The 22013-nt window shown below is 31.0% G+C and overlaps 3 protein-coding genes across 3 annotated transcripts; 1 reads left to right on the forward strand and 2 right to left on the reverse strand.

Annotated features, from left to right (window-relative positions):
- Nucleotides 1–4169: 4169 nt before the first annotated feature.
- Nucleotides 4170–6369, reverse strand: LOC120186094 (B-box zinc finger protein 22-like). Its single transcript, XM_039190130.1, has 3 exons — nucleotides 6179–6369; nucleotides 5535–5963; nucleotides 4170–4661 (listed from the first exon to the last, which is right to left on the reverse strand). The coding sequence occupies exons 1-3, from the start codon at nucleotides 6359–6361 to the stop codon at nucleotides 4383–4385; spliced, it is 891 nt and encodes a 296-aa protein (XP_039046061.1). The 5' UTR covers nucleotides 6362–6369; the 3' UTR covers nucleotides 4170–4382.
- A 3376-nt stretch (nucleotides 6370–9745) lies between these two features.
- On the reverse strand, nucleotides 9746–11408 carry LOC120186092 (plasmodesmata-located protein 2-like). Its single transcript, XM_039190127.1, has 3 exons — nucleotides 10688–11408; nucleotides 10422–10547; nucleotides 9746–9842 (listed from the first exon to the last, which is right to left on the reverse strand). Exons 1-3 carry the CDS (start codon nucleotides 11406–11408, stop codon nucleotides 9835–9837), a joined length of 855 nt encoding a protein of 284 aa, XP_039046058.1. The 3' UTR covers nucleotides 9746–9834.
- Nucleotides 11409–14530: 3122 nt separating this feature from the next.
- Nucleotides 14531–15549, forward strand: LOC120186106. Its single transcript, XM_039190137.1, has 2 exons — nucleotides 14531–15226; nucleotides 15283–15549. The coding sequence occupies exons 1-2, from the start codon at nucleotides 14531–14533 to the stop codon at nucleotides 15547–15549; spliced, it is 963 nt and encodes a 320-aa protein (XP_039046068.1).
- The last annotated feature ends 6464 nt before the right edge of the window (nucleotides 15550–22013 follow it).

The raw sequence follows: 22013 nt of genomic DNA on the forward strand, positions 1-22013 counted from the left end.
AACTTTATTTAAAAAAAATTCAAGTCGGGTCAAGTTGCTCTAGTTTTTGTTTAAATTTAATTATAAATATTTATAGTATTATTATATTATTTGATTCTAATTTAAATGATTTCATAACCATATACAATACACATATTTTTCTTCACATTTTTTCATATGTGATATACATATATTATACAAAATTAAGGGACTTGACTCAAACTTGAAAATATATCTTCTAATTATTAAAATGTTTTAAGTTATTCGAGTTATTGTTCGAGTTATTCGAGTTCGAGTTATAACTCAACTTGAACTTGAAATTTTTTCGAGTCGAGTTTATAAAAGTATAGGTCAAGTCAAGTTTTGTTCACCTCTAATATCAACGTCGTGTTGATATTACATTTAAAAAAATAACAATAAAAAATAAATTTTATATTAATAATTATGTTCTTAATGGTTTTCCAAAAAAAGTCAAGTTCTTTAATGTGGTTTATTATTGCTTTATAATATTATAAAAATAAAAAATAAAAAATATACAAAAATTTAAATGACCTAATTTTTTTCTCACCACCCCTTATTTGTGAGTCACGGCAAGCAGTACCAAGAACAAATCTTCATTCTCAATCCCAAACATCCATCTTCTTCTTTAATTCTCTAACCCTATCCATTAATTCTCAAAACTAATGACAAAAAAAGAATCATGGAAACAGTCGAGGAAGATGGTGGGCATTGAGGATGGGACACGCAAGTTTCAACGAGATCTCTTGGATAAACCTATGTTTGATGCAATGGAGGAAAGCCAATTATTGAACTATGAATTTGATGTTGATCCACTAAATATAGTATTAAATGACATTGAATATCTTCTAGGTTGCTTCAATACTCAGACGGTAGAAGCTTCAAAGAAATGGGTTGAAAGCAACTGATTTAGAAGAACGAGACATCATAGGTTGAATTTGCTTTATAGAAAGCTAGTTTATCTATTTCTAAAATCCGCTTGATGAACAATCTAGTCGATCTTCTTTCGTCGAATAATTGAAATTATACGGTCTAGACAATGTTGAGAATGAAATGATTAATGAACTTTTGGATGAAAGTGAGAATATTAAAGACAAGATTGAAACAATCTCTGTTCTAATCTAGACAATGTTAAGAACGAAATGATTAATGTACTTTTTGGGTGAAAGTGAGAATATTAAAGACAAGATTGAAATAATCTCTGTTCTAGCCATGGAAGGAATGTGAAAGACATGTCTTTTTGCATTTGCAAAGATACAGAGTTTTTGCATACTTTGATAACATAATTTGGGTGAACATTTTTTGCATTTTTTATATAAATTTTTTTCAAAAACAATCTTCAAGCTTTTGGAGTCTTGGAACATGCAACAATAACTTCATTACAATATCTTCTGGTAACAATTCATGGGAACATTTTAACAAGTCCCTTCTTGTTTTAGATGATGTGGAGAGATATCATGATTATAATGGTCATTATTGAGAATCACTTATAGTTGTTTTTCAACAAGTCGGGTTATATAATATGATCATAGTAACTACTCGTAAATGTAGAATCGCAATGCAATCGACTTGTATGTTTCTTCTTAACAAGTTATCTGATGAATTGTGTCGGATGATATTTCATGAAGTCGTATTTGTCGGATGGGATGACAATATTCATTGTTAGAAACTTCGACGAGCCCAACTCACCCACTATAGAGAACCTATGATATATAACTAACACTACACCAACTCTTTTGATGTTGGTTAACCTTTTATCCTATAAATTCTTATTGCACAATAGTACTTAAGTGAAGGGCTAAGCATATATCATTCAGGTAGTATAACCAACCATATATCAATCAGGCAGTAGAGTCGATCATATATCAGGCAATATAACACAAGTGCACTAAGAACTTAAAGCAAACTAAGGCTTAGCCAAAAAAAATTAAGAGAAGGGAACACTTTTATTAATCAAAAATACAATTCTAATGTTACACACTTACCTCACTACTTTTCTCTTCTCTACCTCTAATCTCTTTTTCTCTCACACATTTGACACTCTTTTCCCTCTTTTTCACACTTACTATAATGGTAAAACTCACACTATTTATAAATTTTAGTGGCCATTGGATTGTTGAAACATGTCAGCATGTTAGCCATTTAACATTACAAATATCTAGATTCTTCTAGTAGATAATTCTAGATATAATATTAAATATAACAAATATCTAAATTATTTTATGAATATTTTATATGTCTATTTTTTTATATTAATCTAGAATATTCCTAAGATATATCTCTTAAATGATAATTATATATTTATCTAGAAGTTATATTTGATCTTAACATTCATGAATATGTTAAAGATGTAGAAAGGGAACTTGCAAAGAGATGTGGAGTATTACCATTTACAACAAAGGTTTTGGGAGCTTTCTTGCAGCATCAAACTAGTAGAGAAGAGAGGGACAGTGTTATGAATATTTTTGTACAAAAGAGTATGGTATAAAGTAAGATTTACTCAATGTTTTGAAAACCATAGTCCAACAAAGTGAGGATGCTACAAAGCAAAAGCAACTGAACTACTCCCTTTTTTGTTGTTTTTAGGGGTGAGCAAAACTCGACTCGACACGACTCGAAAAAATGATTTTTTTAATTTCGAATTATTTGAGTTGAGTTATGTGAGTTATTCGAGTCAACTCGAATTATAAATTCAGTTTTCGAGTTTGAGTCGAGTAGAATTTTTTAAATTTTGAGTTACTCAAAAAACCGAAAATTTGACTAAGTATTTTGACTGTTTTATGATTTAGTCTCTGATTTCATTATTCCTTCAATTTCTCTTTCATTTTAAGTCAATTTTTACCAAATTTGAACCACATGCTCCTAAACTATCGTAGAATACACATGCACTTTCAATTTCTCTTTTTGATAACAAGTTTTCTAGTTTTTCAATTTAGTCCCTCAATTTTTCATAATTTCTTTATTTCTTCAATTCATCATGTATTTTAAGTTCGTTTTTCACCAAATTTGAACCATATGCTCATATACCACTATAAAATACCTATGTAACTTCAATTCATATTTTTTACTAAAAAATGAACTCTCTTTTTTATTTAATCCCTTAACTTTGCATTTTACTCAATTTGATCTTTTGATTGCAATTGTTTGCAAATTCTTTCTTTCTATCATTTCCTTGACTCATTTATGCTCTCATCAATATTTTTTCCCTCAAAATACTTTCTTTAAAATATAATATTATGAATATATTTTATAATTTTAGATTTTATTTGATATATTAAATGGCATTATAATGTTAAAAGAATATGAAATATATATCTTACATGGTTAGAGAAAGCTAAAAAATTAAAACCAATCCTTATCATAATACTATAAATAAATTATAATAAAATTAATATAGAAACTCAAATAACTCGACTCAAATTTCTTAAACCTGACTCGACTCGAAAAAATTTCAAGTTAAGTTCGAGTTATAAAATACGACTTGTCACTTGAATAACTCAAAATATTTTTACTCGACTCAATCGAATGATCACCCTTATTTGTTTCTAACAATGATTAATTGAATCTCATTAAATCATCTTAGTAGTAAAAAATAGTGTTGTTCTTCTTAAAGATTTCGAATTTGAGCATCTATATTGGCAAGATATTATATTATAAAGATTCTTAACAATATTATCTTATAAACACCTCATCATATGAGTTACTTACGTGGCTAATATTTATCTCAATCTCTTACAAGATAGATCAACTAGGAGGCATTGGTGTTGGTGTTTCAAGGGTGGCGAGGAAAATGTTTGGTTTTAATTTAAATAAACTTTTCCTCATAATAATGGTGTTAAAATTCAGATTGAGATTTTTTTTTCAATGCTAAGAAACAGGTTTTAATGATTTCCCTAGAGTCGGTCATAGTGTTTTATGGACGCTGTTGCTGAACTGCATCCCCTCTAATCCAAGGTGTCTCCAAATCCGACCGTTGTGAACTGGTGGATTCAGAAATTATTTTTGGAGTCGTTACTTATATATTAATAACAGAGATTTTTTTTTTTTGTATGAATGGGCACAAATAAATGGTCGACCATGTTATATTGTGAATCAAGAAGAAATACTGGTTGTTAATAAAAACAAATACCTATATGGTCGATCATGTTATATCGTGAATCATGAAAAAATACTGGTTGTTAATCAAAACAAATACCTATCTACTCAAAATTACAATGGTCTTTCTAGTACACTGTCTGTGTTGGTTTTTTACCTTATGAAACCCAAATGGCTACTGCAGAATAAGACGGATTGACATGGAAGAAACCGGCATGTCCCGAACTTGGAGGATGGAAACTAGCATAGTAGTATAGGCAAAAAGCATGTCTCACAGTATGGATCTGCCTCTAAACCTGTCGCCTTTTCGGAATGCAGTCACTATGTGACGAGTGGGAAGGGCTTTTCACGCCAGACCAGGATATGTCGGGAACAAATACCATGCTATCGGATTGGTTGTGAGAGTCTTTAGGCCAATACAGCCCAGAGGCTGTAGGAGGTGAAGGCATTTGTGGCACTGCCCAATAGGAATCCGGCAACTGATCCATGCACTCATTATCAAAGACATTTTCCTCAGCCGATCGCAAGATCGGTGAGCTGTCGGAGTCTCCACACTTGCCACTATCAGCCTGTCGGAATCCAGCAATATCCAGAATTTTTAGCTTCATTAGGCATACCTTTTAAACAATATAAAGCACTACTAGAGTAATAGAAGAGACAAGAGCTCAGTGAATCGCTCGATTAAAAACTGAGCCAACAACATGAACTTTTTCCCTCTTCAACTTTAAATTATCTTAATATTCTGCCGAAAACATGTAATTCTAGTTTGGTAATAAGTTCAATGATTACTAGCACACTAGATGCTAAATTTTCAGCATTTATACGTGACCGATGAAGGATGGGGAACAAGAAAGTAATGTCTATGTTGAGAATGGAAGGAATCCTGACAACTTCTCGAGCCAGTCTCCCCTCTCTCACATCATGCTTCATGCTGCACCTTAATAGCGTAGAAAATACAAAATACAAAAATTCGTAGTTAATCTTTGATCAAGTTGAATGGTCCTTTCCATATCTAAATATTCAAGCTGCTACGAACCATAAAAACCATGCACCAAACAATAGGGTTCAAGTTGGAACTAATTAACTTGCTATTGAAGAACAGAGTAAAATAGTTGATTGTCTAACCATTAGATTAAAACTTAGATATTCATTGGTGTCCCCGGCCCACCAACTAAATTTACTTTGGTAAGTTCCGACATAGCAGCTGCACTCATGCATGCATTTTTGTCACTCGCTCATCCTGACAGGGTATACATACGTGAGAGAGAGTGAGGTCAACCGAATGTGGATTACTTGATTACCACCCTAGTAAGAGTAACTTTGCACAATGTAAGTAAACACAAATGACCCGTAGAAAGACATGACGCGGAGAACATAGATGACCTCCACTCTACATGAGAACAACATTAACTATAGTACCATAACCGAGACTACAAGCATACCTTAGATAACTCATTATCCATGTAACTAAAGCTTTGATTAAAGTCAGGTAGCCCAAGTAAATCATCCATTTGCCATGGTTGAATGATTCCAGCTGTAGAACCCCCACCATAAGACACTTTTGTTGGCACACTGCTCTCGACTCCAACAGTTGATGGAAGAACCAAGTTGTATTCACTCGTAATAGTCATAGGAGCCCTGATTTTAGATGTAGAATTGGATTTAGTTTCTGTGATCTTTCCATTACAAGGTGATTTGACATTGGAAGAAGATCCAACAGGGTCAGTTGTTGTTTCAAGACCAACTTTTACACCAGTAAGCAAAAATCTCTGGTGACCAGACACATAAGGATTTGCTGTATGTATAGCAATATCACATTTTCTGCAGAGTAAAGCTCGATCTTGCAAACAGAAGAAAAACCCAGATGTTTCCTGTAAAAAAAATGATTGATTTCATCATTATACTATAAAATAGTTTCCTTAATTTAATATCTAATTCCTATCAGTATACTATAAGCTACTCATCTTTTTCCCTGATTCTCCATAGTAATTAAGCTAAATCAAAAAAAAAAGAATTCACTTAAAAATCTTACCTCTGAAAAAACTATAATCCAAAAAAAGAAGATTTTCTATGGAAATTGAAGTACCTGGCAAATGTCACATTTAGGAATGTGAGGGGAAGAAGAAGAAAGGGGAACACGCTCATGCTTGCTGGCCAGTTTGTTTGCGATATGGACTTTCTCGTCGCACTCGAAACACAGCGCCGCCTCGTCGGAGCAGCACAGCACCTTCGCCTCCGCCGCCTCGCACACGTTACACTGTATCTTCATTTCTCTCACTCTTTATTTTATTTATTTATTTATTATTTTTCTTAATTAAATTTTGGATTTATAGTGTGAATTGGGGAAGGGGATATTTTACTTGAAGCTATAATTTGAGCATTGCCCACGTGGTAGATTCCACTAATGGAAACCCACGCAACATTTGTTTTTTTTTTATTAATAATTAATAAGTATAAAATAAAATTTGTTTAATTTTTTTTAAATATTTAATATTAAACGTTTAAATCTATGATATTCATAATAATCAAAATTTCAAATAATAATAATAATTTATTTATTATCGAAATTATTTAAATCGTGTAATAATATTTATTTTTTTAGTTATAAATATAACAATTTGGTTAAATTATAAAACAATGTAATTGAAAAAAAAATTAAAAATACTATGATAAATTATTAAAAGAAATATGTGAATGTTAGTATATTAGAAGGTAAAGTCATCCGCAAGTGAAATATACGATGTGAGACAGTTCAAATTAATTAGAACAAAATAGAAAAACAATAAAAAAAAGGAAAAAAATCATTCGTAGTTGAGACTTCAACAAAATCATTGGTTATTTTTATTGTTATTTTTTTTTTACTTTTAAGATTAAAATATAAAAAACTAAAAGTATACAGACTGAAATTTTTTTTTAAAAATTATATCTTTTTAAGTATAATCGTAAGTTGAAAGAAATTAATGATATTGTACTTTTTTGTTTAATGATAATAATAAAATTAATAAAACATCTTCAATAAAAAAATAACTTTAATTTCCTTAAAATTTTATGATTTTGTTTATATTCTCAAATAAAAAAATCGACTTATTCATTAGGTTTACATTTTATTTTGGCACCTGCATTTTAATTTTCTAAACTAGTTTATTTTTATTTTAATATAGATCAAAAATATAATATTTTTATTATAATATTTAAGATGATATGAATTTAATGATATTTAAATATATATTATTTTTATTTAAATATTTGAAACTATATTTTATATATTACATTGGAAAATTTATATATATATATATATATATATATATATATATATATATATATTTGTACTTTATTTTTCTTATTTTATAAGACATGTTTCTAGAAATTCAAGATTCATGAATTTTGGTGACAACTGAAAATGAAATGAGGACCGAAAATAATAACAAAATAAATATACACCTAAAAATACAAGCTTCCAGACACAAAAAGGTTGGTTGCGGATTGATTTGATTAAATTAAATTATTTAATAAAATTTCTAAATATTAAATAATTTTGACAAGATTTGAGGAAAAGTACTTAGGTGTGTTTGGTTGGGGAAATGTGAGATTCTCATAGGAATAGAATCCATATTTCCCGTTTGGTTGGCCGGGAATGTCATTCCCGGTAATCTTACATTACCAATAGTTGATTTTTTGGGTATATTACCGGAATGTCATTACATCCCTTTCTTAAGGTATTGTTAGATTACCGGCGTTTTGGACTAAAATACTCTTAAAAAAATTCTTTCAAAAATATCATTATTTATCATTGAATAATAAACATTCTACGAAGGTTAAATTACAAATTTATCCTTAAACTATTTTAGATTTACAAAAAATATCTATAATTAAAATTTTATATAAAATTCAATGGTTAAAATGAAATTTTACCCTTTCATTAAACCTTTTTATATTTTTATTTTGTAAAAAAATTATATAAATTTTATGAATTTAAATTTTTTAAAGAAAATATATAAATATTTTTCACCTTCTTAAAAAATAAATATATAATAAGGACAATTTGTCAAATATACATTCCAATAATCTTTTATTCCTTTAACCAAACACGGTAATCTTACTTTCCTGCTAAACCAACTAAACACAAAATACAACATTCGCAATAATCTTATTCCCTAATAATCTTTTATTCCTACTGATAATCTTATATTCCGTGAACCAAACGTACCTAGATTATACTAAGATCACTTTTTCAGGTAATTGGTTCTTGCAATTTTGAGTGGATAAGGTTTTTGTTTTAGTTTTTTCATAGTTTGGATAAGGTTATTTAAGTTAAGACTACTTCAAATCTTTAAATATTAAAAATATAAAAAAATGTGAATATTTTTTGAAATTTAAATTTCATTTTAAAGTTGGATTTAATATTTAAAATTTTTCAAATCAACTAAGTACTTAATTAATTTAATATTTATTTTTTAGTCCATTAAATATAAAAAATTTAGGTTTAACATTTCTATTAAAAAGATTTTGTTTTACCAATAGGGTTTGTTCAAGTGGTAAGAAATTTGATATTACTTAAGTAAGGTCTTGAGTTCGAGTATGCAAAAAATCTCTACTGTGAGACTCACTCACCAAAGTAGGAGTGCGACATGGATAGGTCCGGATTAGTCAAGACGAAGTCTTGGAACCGAAAGAAAAAAATTGTTTTAATTTAAAATCGAATAGAAACTCATTTATTCAATCAATAATTCGAGTTGGTTTATAACTATGCAAATAAATAAATTGTGACAGGTATAGATAGATTAATAGGTTTTTTTTAATTGTGAAATTACCTATTGTTAGTATAGTTGGTATTAGTTTATAACCATAATCAAACACACCATTTAGAACACTCCATCATAGTAAAAAATAATAATAATTAGATGACCCTATTTTCATATATAATGGGGTAAAGGAATGTATGGTAGTAGGCTGCCCTCAACGCTAGTTTGAGAGCAACTTTCGTGAAATACCTCAGGCAATTATAATTGTCCACCGTGGGACTCGATCCCACGACCACAAGTTAATAGCCTTGCACTCTACCAACTGAGTTGGACAGACAATTCTATATATAAAAACATACTAATGTTATCATGACCAATACTATATTAACTACTTTAATTAAAAGCTACTGATTAATAATCCTAATTCATATAACAAATACTAAACGTTAATAGATATTTATGGTTGTGTTATTAGAAACACTAAATTTAATATACAAGAAAACTACAGAAATTGATTTGCCTTTTTGCCATTTTCGCCCCTACCTTCACCAAATTTAACTACTAGAAAAAGAAAAAAAAAGTACAAATGGTCGACTGATTGTAGGGTACTATTTTATTGAGTCTCTTGATTATTAAAAGTTATAAAATGGTCACTTGATCATTTATTATGTTTCAAACTCGTAATTTTTTGTTAAAATTTAACGGTAGTCTATGTTGTACGTTAACCTATGGTTGAGATATGATAGTCATTTGAGATTATTATATTACAGTCAACATGTTAACGTCCAACTCAGAGGACGAATTTAGAATATAATGAATAGTCAAGTAACCATTTTGTAACTTCTAATAGTTGGAGACCTAATAAAATAATATCCTATAATCAGGGACCATTTTTGTGTTTCACCAAAACATTAATATTTCATTAGCAAGTAAAACATTGATGATGTCACCACCTTTACAAGTAAAATTTGAGTCATACACGTTTTGCTTTGGTCTCTCTTCAAAAGTCTGCAAACAAATTAATTAAGATTGTTAACATTCATTTTAAGTAACAAAGAAAGCTCATATAAAAAATAATATTCTCAATTAATTTTACATAATATTTCAGGCCACCATGAGACTAATCCTGCAATAGTAAAGTTAATCTACATTATCCAAATTAAAAAGTGAGTTCGGATAATATATTCTTTAGATTTCCGTAATCAAATATTTCTATACAAATATCGAATACTATTAATGAGAAAAATGATATTATAGTAGTTTTTGACGGATCATCCTCTTTAATGTAAGTGAAGAGTCATAAGCAATGATTAAATGAAGAGAAAGAGAGAATAAATAAATTAACAGAATAAATAGATATAATTATCATATATTAAATTTAAATGGTAGATAATATGAATTTATCAGTAGTTATATCAAAAGATCATAACATAAGTTGATATGAAGTTTTAAAGATTTTAGAATTTTAAAGATTTCAAAACTTGAAAGAATGATAACGAGAGTATGACTTGCAAAGAAAATATAATAAATACGAGTATTTTAAGAAAAGAATAACATAGATGTTGGTTTTTCAAGATTTATACATACCATCCTCTTTCTTCCCTAATTTCTGGATAGACATGAAGAATAAGTAGCCAATGAACAAAGCTACGCCGCCTCCCACTACAATTGCTACCAATTTGCCTGTATTACTATTATTATTGTGACCTTTTCCTGTCAAAAGTGTCAGAAAATTATTGGACGATATGTCATAACACAGCAAGGTCATGATTTGGATGCTTCAATGGAAGAAATGAAAATCAAAGAATTGAAAACTTTCCCATTTTTAATCTCATTTTTCACATCATCATTACCTTTATCTGGTATTCCATCTGGGTAGTATCCATAGCTAATAAAACAACTGTCCAAATAGATTTTCCCTGAAAATGAGGTGCCGCACTCTTCTTGAGCAGTCTGAGCCGCAACACGCACACATTCACCACAATCACAACCCCCCAAATCCCCTTCACATTGCGCAATCACCTGAATCAGTTCATAATTCTCTTTATAATATCCACCCCCATCCGTCACACCACTCTCCACGGCCGCAAACGCCGCATCCCGCAGTTCTTCGAACCCGAGAACCTCCGCCTTTTTCTGGTCGCAAATCTTGTGAAGCAACTCGAATTTAGAACGTTCCTCGACGAACTCGTCGGCCTCGTAGTGAACGTAGCATCCGTAGAGCTGAATCCGGGCCGAAACGGCTTTATCACACAAAGAGTTGGACATTTCAGGAAGTGAAGTTATGCATTTGTAGCAGTCATCGTTGCTTAGGTCACCTCTGCATTGAAAGAGGCCTGAAATGCCATTCTTATCATCTCCTGCTGTAGTTTTGTAAAACTTTTCGCCGGACGATTTCGATATAAGTTCTTCGAAAAAGGAGTGAAGGGATTCAGAATAAGACATGGTTGAACCTGTGCAGTTCTTGTATATCAAGGTACTATAATCTGAAGTGGTTTCTGCAGTTGGAAAGAGTATTATATGTGAAAAGGCTAAAAGGGTTAGTGTTTTCGAAAGAAGAGACATTGATTCCATATGGGACTTTGGATGTTCAAACTGGTTTTTTCCTACTTATGTTGTGTTTCAGACAACATATGTAGTAGCTGTTCCGATATCATCGATTGGGTAGTTGACAAAGTGATAGTTGGGAGTTGGGACTTTGGTTCTGTATCCTTCCTACCTTTATCTAACTATGGAAACTTGTTGATTGGATAAATAATGTTGTTACAAGGAAAATTTTCCTTCTATCTAATGTTTTCTACAAATCTTTGGAATAGGTTTTCAAATTTTCTTCTATTTCAGAATATATATATATATATATTTATAATCTATTTCCGTCATTAAAATTTTAGAAGTTTAACTCCAATTTGTCCCTAATAATTGATAATATAATTGGAGTACGCTTAAGATTTCAAATTATTTTTTAAGTTTAATCTGGAATTATATAGTAACCCATTTTATTATTAAAATACTAACATATCTAAAAAAACTATTTTTATTGATATATTTTATAGTTAAATTAACGGTTACTGTTAAAAAATAAATAAGGTTGTATGAAATCCAGATAAATTTAAGACAAATATAATGATAAGTTTATTCCTTTCATTGTGTTTTTTTTATTTTTATTCTTTTCTCATATATAAATATCTCAGCTACAGAATTACTGATGTTAAACTTAAGATGGTGATGACTATATATAGGTTGATTTAAACAAGATAGTTACGGTTTTTGGAGCAAATTTGACTCTGGTAAATCATGTGGGACTATCAAAAGTCTAATCGTGAGGTTATAGTCATCCAGGAAGTATGAGACTCTAGATGAATCGTGGGCAGAGAGACTATTTCCGGATGTATAACTCTTATCCCTCCTTGGTTGAGGGAATCTCATAAAGTGACATGATCCAAAACTTATGGTGAAAAATATAACGATCATCTATCGATTTTGTTCAATAACATAGGCATATTAGCGTTCTTATTCTCGGAATAAAGACATTCATTTCTTTTTTTTAAGAAAACACGATTGATAGGCACAATCATTTTTGCACTAACAAAGACATCTAGATGTTTACATTCAAGCGGAGAATATTACCCCTAATGTGAACGATAAATAAGACATCTATATCTCAATTCTATATAATACAATAGTAGAAAATTCCCTACTATTAAAATTTTCATGGCATTCATATAATCTACAAAGCATTCCACATGAACTCCACTGTCAATGTGCCCTAAATATTTTTACAAGATAGACAAAATCAGCTACATTATTTTGAAAAAACATATTAATATTAATATTATAATTATAAAATAATTTATTAATGTGATACAATATCACACTGTTAATAAAATAACGTAAATTATTGTTAACATTATTATATTTAATAACCATATCATCTCATTAAAATTAAAATTAAAATAATTGATTAAAAAATAAACATTATATTTATCATTATACCTATGAGGAAACCTTGTTGGATCTACGACCTTCGGGCTATCTACTGAGTGTAATTGTTTTATTTGCATTTAATAAAACAGAATAATATTGTGATCATTAAAAGGAAAGTTTACTGTTAGCATTTTACTAATAATATCAAGAAAATTTATGTTTATTTTAAACTTAAATTATTTAAATAACACTATTGAAAAATAATTTATTAAAATAATATTTTTATTAATTATTTATTAAAATAATATTTTTAAAATATGGTTGATTGAATGTGTCTTTATTCTAGGTGATATATATTGTTAATGTGTCTTTTTATTAACTTGACGTAATTATAAGGTAATATTTGTTCATTTTCTTAGTTAATTGAAAATAAACATACATTGCAGATGTAATTGTTCGAACCCGAAATTTAAAAAGAGAACAATAATCTCTTTTACTACTGAAGCCACTTAATAAATTTTACGATCAACATCTTAAATTGTTTTAATTGAAAAATGGTGAAACATTTGCAAGAAAACATGTTTTTTTCAAAGTAATACAGCTTTATTTGGGTAGTTAAGGCTTGTTATTAGTCATTGGATTTTGGATTCAAACTTCATTATAAGTATTTTCTTATTATATCCTTTTAATTGTGAAAAAATTTAATTAAACATATTTTTATCATTAATATAATATTTATTAAAAAAAATTATTTAAGTGATTGAGATTAACCTTACTTTTATACTATTTGTCAACTAAATTACGAATTCATTAAAATATTATTTTATGTAAAAATAATTAATTTTATTATAATATTTTCACAATTTATACCATCTTTAAATAAAATAATTAAAAAAATATTAAAAAATAAAAATAATTGAAATTCCAGTTGGGAAAGTTTAAACTATGGTTGTAAATGAGCTAAGTCGAGTTCGAGTATTGTTGAGCTCAATTCGACTTGAAAAGTGTAAAAATTAACTTGACTTGACTCAAAAACTCAAGAGATTAAATTGTCAAGCTCAACTCGAAATCAAAATAAAAAATTAAAGTTCGACTCAACTCGAAAGCTCATAAGCTTAAATTTTTTAAGCTCGACTAGAGCTCGAAAAAATTTAAACTCGAAATATTCTCAGACTTAACTCGATTGAAGATCAAACTCAAATTCTAACTTGAACCTTAAGTACATGCAAGCCTTATGTTGTTTTTTTAATTATAAATGTTAAAATTATTAATAAGTTAATTTAAAAAATCTAAAAATTTAATATAATATTTTTTTTGAGTTGCTCGCGAGTTTTTCGAGTCGGGTATCAAGTAGTTCGCTTGGCTCGATAAGAATTCGAGTCGAGACCATTCGATTCGAGAGTTAACTAAACTTTAATTAAGTCAATCTCGAGTGGCTGACAATTTATATTTTCTCTTTTATAACCCTAGTTTAAACACTAATTAAAAAAACTCTCCTCTATCAGGATAGTTAAATATTAAGTAAATAGTAATTTAATGTAAAAATTATCATTTTTTAGTCTTAAATTATGCTACTGCTATTTATACTTCCCCTTAATCATAGAACTGTCAAACTTTTGAACAAAATAACTACTAACAACCAAGCCATGTTAAAAAAAAGTTGATGGCCTAAACTCCATGGCACATATGACATAACAAATCCCCCTACCATCTCGCTCCATATCTCGTTACTATATTTATTTCCTCCCTGTCCTTCAATCCCACGATTTTGCATGCATCACCCGTATAGATTATCGTGGGTGACTCACGCCTCCCCTCCCTGTCTCAGCGCCCGGCGCCACCACAATGGCTCATCATGCCAAGCTTCTAGAGGTCACACTCTTTCCGCCGAAGACCTCGTCGAGCTCTCCAAGAACATGAAGACATACGCTATCGTTTGGGTCCAACCCGACCGGAAGCTCACCACGGGGGTCGACCAAACCGGCGGAACCAATCCAGTTTGGAACGACAAGTTCTCGTTCCGAGTCGACGACAAGTTTCTTATCTCCGATGACTCCAAGATTGTTATCGAGATTTACGCGGCTGCGTGGGTTAAAGATGTCATGGTTGGTTGTGTTAATGTTAATATCAACGATATTTTCCATTTGAGGTCCGTGACCGACGCTAGAGCCGACACCAACTCCGCCACGAGATCCGTCACACTTCAAATACGCCGCCCCTCGGGCCGTCCCCAAGGAATTCTAAACATTGAGGTTGCACTTGTTGATAGCACCATGCGTAGCTTGCCTCTGTTAGAAGAACCTAACCCTAAAACAACCCACAATAAAGAGAATCATGAAGACGATAATCATGGCAGCATGGTGAACGGTGGTAGCATGGTGAATGGTGGCTCTGTCTGTAGCACCGACGTGGGTCCATCGGCTTCGGTTGTAGCTGCCGCCATCGCGAAAGGGTTGTATAAAACGCCGGTAAACAATCAAGTTCAGACGAAAGAAAATTTTAAAATAAATGAATGGACGCGGAGAGAGAGAGAAAAGAGGAATTAGAGATGGAGATAGAGAGATGGGAGTCGGAAATTCCACCACCGTCATCGGCGACGGGATGCCATAAATCGAACGGAGGGAGGAGGGTGAAGGGAAATACCAAGTTGTTGTCATGTTTTGGGATTGAGATTGCGATTACATGTGGAGGTCCTGAAGGGACTGAACCGAAAGGCAGTGGCAATGGCAACGATAATAAAGTCCATCATTTAAGCGCTGTGGATGATAATTATAGCCAATCTATTGCTTGAGATATGGAACAACAAGAGATCAAAAGCTTTTGTTTTTGTTGCAAAATATCAAAATTCATTTTCTCCCCTTGTAAACTGTTATATGTATTGAATTTGCATCTCTTCCACACTTCCATCTCTATTTAAACTAAATCCTTCCTTCTTTTTTTACTTTAATAGTAATTGCATATATACATGAATCAAGCGACCTCGATAGTAAATGATTTGTTGTTATTCTTTGATATTCCTGGTTCAAGCACTAAAAATGTTAGGGGTGGGAGTGTTTAAAATCAAATAGTTGGTTGAGAATTATCTTTAAACATATATTATCTTATATTTATCACATATTAATAATAGTAAGTGCATATACAACATTTAGAAGAATTGAATTCAAAATGATGGAGCTCAGTCTACTTTTATAATATATTTTTGTGTTCTTTTTGTAAATTTTTTCTAAGAATTAGATTCAACGTTTTTTTTATTGTCAATGATGTATCCTGAACCCTTATATTAAATATTCATTGGCACTACCAATTACAGAAGATAAGTAGTAATTGAATTGTAATAATGTCAGTTTGTCAATAAATCATCATTATTAGATGTATTTTTATGTTAATGTTGATGTAGACATAAGTTTTTTGCCCATTGTTTACTATTTTTTATTATTTTACTTTATTATTATTATTATTATTATTAAATAAATTATTATTACTATTGCAGGCCTAAAATACAATAACCCAACCCAATTACAAATCCTAGAGGCCCAACAAGAGACCCAGAAGCCCAACTTGGTCCAGACAACCCGAATTGGCCCAAGTTTGTAACCCTAAACTCAATTAGGGTTTTCATCTCATGCTCCAGCTGCCAGCCATATCAGCCATTGGATCTGGAGATATCCAACGGCCACCGATGAGCCAGATGAATAGGGTATCATTACCCTAGGGACTACGCCGACCACTGCTTCTGACACCCAACTCCCGCAACTGCCACTCCTCAGCCACCTTACCCGAATGTCGAAGACATTAGCCCAGCCGCACACCTTGAAGTCTAGGGTGAGTCACCACCATAGTTTGGTGACTCACCGAAGATCGCTCCTTTACCCGGTCCAAGGGGAGCTTCGTGGTCCTATAAAAGCCACCAAACCTGCGAAATAAAAAAAAAGAGCAAACCCAAACAGCAACCAAAACTACCAAATATCAAACCAAAAATTAAAGAAGAGAAGCTTACTGAAGACCGCACGGTAACCGGAGCTTCCACACGCCGCTGAAAGAATCAAAATACCGAAGGTATTATCGTAGATCTACTTCGATTAGGAACTTTTTATGGAAAACTAAATCCGGATTCGGCCTTAGAACAATCGGATCTTTAATTTGGGGGGTGTCTGTGTAATTTCTCGTATGGGAAAATCACATCTGTTAGGACGTAGACTTCGTTTTGGGGAGGGGTGTCTGTGTAATTTCTCGTATGGGAAAATCACATCTGTGGTCCCTATAAATTTTAATATTTTCATTTTGGTCACTGAAAGTATATTTCTGTTATTTTAATTTGGTATTTGAATCTTAATTTATTATAATTTAGTCCCTACCATGCTTTTACATATTTTAGGTAAAATAATATATTTAGACCCTATAATTTTAATAATTCATATTTTAATCCCGAATAATAAATTAAGGTTAAATTACACTGTTAGGACGTAGACTTCATAATATTTCGAATTAGGTTCTTTAATCTTGATATTTTATGTTTTAATCCATGATAATTAAGAAATTTCTATTTTAGACCATAAATTACATTATTTTTATTTAATCCTATATTTTAAAAAATTTAATATTTTATTTATATTTTAATATTAAGAAAGGGATAATATTTATTTATTTTTTAATATTAAGAAAGGGACTGTCTTAAAGTAACTAGATGTCATTTTCTAATATTTTTAAATAATAAATATCCTATTTATAAAATATATATATATTTACTTTAATTTTATTGAAATTATTTTTAAATGATTTTATTAGCAAAATTATCATATTTTTATTAATATTTTTTAGTTTTTTATATTAAGAAATGGAATGTCTTAAAGTAACTAGATGTCATTTTCTGATATTTATAAATAAATAAATATCATATTTATAAAAACCTAATATATATATATATATATATATATTTACTTTAGTTTTATAAAAGTTATTTTAATATATATTTTTTGGAATCATCCTAGTAAATTTGAAATAACATGATCATAAATTAAATTTATATTTGAATTCTTAAACTTCTACTAATAAAGACAATTTATAACTGATGGGTACCAATTTTGGGCGTTATGGGGGTGCTAATCTTCCCTAAACGTAACTGACCACGAATCCTTTTGATTACTAAAAGAATGAATTTTTGGTTATACGCAGACATATTTATCTTTTAAATTATGTTTTCTTAAAAACTATTTTAAAAGATGATTTTTAGGTATTCGACCTACCCAACCAAAAAAGTCGATGGCGACTCCAAAATATTTCTTTAATAAAAATCATTTATTTATTCACCTTACTTTTCCGCCAAAGAAAATTCGTACCTAGGCGAAAATCGGTTACGACAGCTTGGCGACTCCACTGGGGATTTGGTCAAACCTAAATTAATTATACATTGTCTCTATCATTTAGAAATTGAGAATTCAGATTTATTTAATTTCTAATTCTTTTGATTTCTTTCAATTCTTTATTCTTTATTATTTTTATATATACTAATATTTTATTTTAATGATTTTCAGATATTAAACTTTATTTTTATTGGTTGTTTGTCAAAGGTTTGAGAATTTCTCCTCACATACAACAAGAGCATTGCATAAACATAAGCTCTATACTTGAGCTCTTTTCCCTTTTAAGTGGGAGTGAAAGCGACGTCTTCGTGAGAATTTATTCTCCGTGTCAAGCATAGAGAAATGTGTCCCCTTGAATTGAATTCGATCCACTTAAGTCTATAATGGACGAGGATTGAGGTTTTGGCAGCCCAAGGGGGCACCAACAAGGACAATTCGAGTACCTTTACTCCTATAACTGAAACTATGCATATAGTAAACTATAGAAACCCTCTCGATCTAAAACCATGCTGAAATTTTTTCCAAAATAGGTGTACACAAAGGAGAAATGAACTCTAACTTTTGCCTTTAATTTATTTAATTTTTTTCTTGTTCTGAATAAATGCATGTGAATTAGGGATTATAGTATTACTTAAAGTATGCTATATAAAAAGCGTGTTTAAATAGAAATGTTTGGGTAGACATTATTATTAAATTAATTTTTCCTTCCTTATTATTTGAACTAATTTATTTCATTTTTATGTTTTTTCTTTTATTTTCGTTATTTGCATGACATCATACAAGATTGAGGGTATTGACCTTTGAGTTAATCATCTCATTGGAAAGCATTAATCAATGGATAAAAAGTATTCAAATCAAGTAGTTCTAAACTCGGAAATAAGACAATGGTCTGAAGAATTGCAAAGACAGGTGGGAGACAGTTTGCATGATGATTATGTACCAGATTTAGCAGGTTATGCTCCAGTTTCTCTCAAAAGGAATGATATTCAAGACCTGCGAGGCATTTGGGAGAACTGGGATTCAAATAAAAAGCTACAGTTTTACCATTATTACGGGGACATTTCGTATTTGCTTTATTTTGAAATAGATGATGAATTGCTCTGAGCCTTGATTCAATTATGAAATCCAGGATATAATTGCTTCACTTACAATAAAGAGGACATGGTTCATACTATTAAATAATATACAACCTTGTTACATATAGAGGGGGCTCAAGAGAATCGAATTTATTCGAGGTCAATCAAAACTCAACCTTCAGAGTTGAATTGGCAAATATTGCAGGAGTACGTGAGGAATGGGTGGTGGCCTGTACAAAACAAAAAGGCGAGGGTTAAGGCATTTCTTGGACCAATATTAAAGAAATCATTCAAAGTCATCCAGATGATAAAGTATGATTTGACATCTTTGTTCTGTGTATATATGGGATAGTCATCTTCACGAAAGCTTTGGGATATATCGAAGCTGCAGTAGTAGATTTATTCGAGCAATTATAAAAAAAGGGTCAATCTTGTTTCAGCAATTCTAGCAGAGACCTTTCGATCATTGAGTGCTTGTAGAATGTTGGGAGGAGGACGATTTTCGGGATGTGCACAACTATTATATGTATAGATCCGTAGCCATTTTTGGAGAATAGAAAAGGTATCATAAAGTCGCTTTAGTACGGGCTACTCGCCTTTGAAAGAGTTTCTTGAGGAAGAATGGCCAAAAAAGTCAAAATAGACATGTGGATGAATGCCCTTAGAAATTTGCAAAGCAACGACATCGTTTGGCGCACCCCTTAGTAAATACAAAGAGAGTTTCTTTACAAATATGATGACTAAAACTGGGTGATATTGCTTGGCTTATGAGGAGGGATTGGATATGCACCACTTCTAGTTATGAGGCAATATGAGGGTCGTCAATTTATATCAGTTACTACTGGGTTACATTCTCTGAGTTTGCATTTCATGGCATCAATTACAAAACAAACATCATGGATGCAGTTAAAGCATGGAAAACAAATTTCTGTATTCGAGCCAAAGCAGGTAAAGTAATGTTAACCCCCGATTACGAAGAATGGAGGTCTGTTAGAAAAAAATGAAAATATTCCTCTACTAGACCAAAATGAGGATATCTCTATGGAAGATCGAATTCGGGTAGTCCCACTAGAGATATAAATCCTAAGAGCTAAGTTTGAAGTAGAAAAAGAGGGTTGGTTAAAAGAATTAGAGCAAATACGACGAGATAAAGCTATGTGGGGTGTCGACGTTGACTTTCATACCGCACAGTTTGTCATGCTAAGAGAGAACAAAGAAAAATAGATGATGAGTTAATAAAGTTAAACAAGAATTACTATGAGTTGCAAAAATACAGATCACTAGTCAAGCAGAGCGACAACACAGTTGAACAAGGAGTTAAACATTCAGAAATGTCGAGTCAAAGATTTGAAAACAAAGAATGGTCGTTTACTCAAGAGCCTAGAGAAAGAAGTAGAAATGGAAGAACTTGAGGTCGACAAAGGAGCGAATTATAAAGCATAAAACTGAAAAAATAAAATAATTGAGTAAAAAAATTAGAAGGTATGAAGAATGGTATTCTCGAGGGATTTGAGGTCAAGAAGAACATCATGTTCAAGGATTTGAAGCCGAAACGAATAATATGATTGTCAAACTTGAGGTTAGGGGACAAAAATTGAAGAGTTTGATGTTGAAAAGAAAAAATGGGATTTGGAAAGAAAGAACTTCAATACTATACTCGAAGCAGGATAAGAGGTAACCAACAATTGGGTGCAACAATGTAGAGACAAGAATGTGCAAATGCATAAGCTTAATCAAAGGAAACAAGAAACACGAACAAGACTTGAAGAGGATTTGAATCAGTGTCGAAACAAAAACACATAATTTAATGATTACATCCTGTAACTTGAAGAATCATTATTCCAAGAGAAGGTTCGTCTAGGACCTAGTGATCTTAAGGAGAGTTATGAGGAGAATGCTTTGATACAAAGGCGAATCTGAGATATGGAAAGTACTCTGCACAGTTGTCAAGTATGAATTACTGAGTTAGAGCAAACTCTCCAAGGAACTAATGAACAATGGCAAAATTCGAATGATTTCTATGAAAGAATAAGTGAAGATGGAAGTGAAGATGGAAGCAGCATGGTAGTCGAGGCCATGATACAATTGAGCGAAGTTGCCAGGTATATTAGGGAGTTAGCTGTTGAAGCAAAGGTTATCGAGCACCACGTCAATCCAGCTTCTAAGTTTTGAAAGAAGATATCATGGTTGATCAATGAAATCATAGAGCTTAATAGGAAAGTTGTGACGTATCTGTAGTTATGAACTATTATATGGAAAACTTTTGTATGCCGATAGAAGTTGTTCTATGATAGTTAACTTTTTGAGATCAATACCTCTTTCATACATTCATTATTCATTGCATTTATTTTATTTATGTATAATTCTTTTAATATTTCACATTAAGATAAACATTCATTAAATTCAAAAAAATAATAACATGAAAAAGGTTTTTCAATCGCAGTTATCCTAGCCAAACAAGAAATACAACACCCTTACAGTACTAGGAAAGTAAGTAAGAGAATGGAAGATAAGATAGATCTTATCGAGGAAGAGCATAAAAAAGAACAAGAAAAAATAAGATCCAAATTAGAAAAAATAGAGACAAACATTGCAAATTCACAAATAGATATGCCGCAAAAATAGAGGATATGCTCAAGAAACCGGCTACAAATGAAAAAAGTCATGTTGAAAACACTACATCTTCTGACCAGGACCCCATATATCCTCCAAGTTTCACACCAAAATCTATTTATCATCCTAGTTTCACACCAGTACACATCTCTGCTCGTGCTTCGGCACCTCAAAAGCCATACCTAATGAGAATCAACAAATGGGTC

Source organism: Hibiscus syriacus, unplaced genomic scaffold, assembly GCF_006381635.1.
Source record: "Hibiscus syriacus cultivar Baekdansim isolate YM2019G1 unplaced genomic scaffold, ASM638163v2 tig00113279_pilon, whole genome shotgun sequence".
In the NCBI taxonomy this organism is placed as follows: Eukaryota; Viridiplantae; Streptophyta; class Magnoliopsida; order Malvales; family Malvaceae; genus Hibiscus; species Hibiscus syriacus.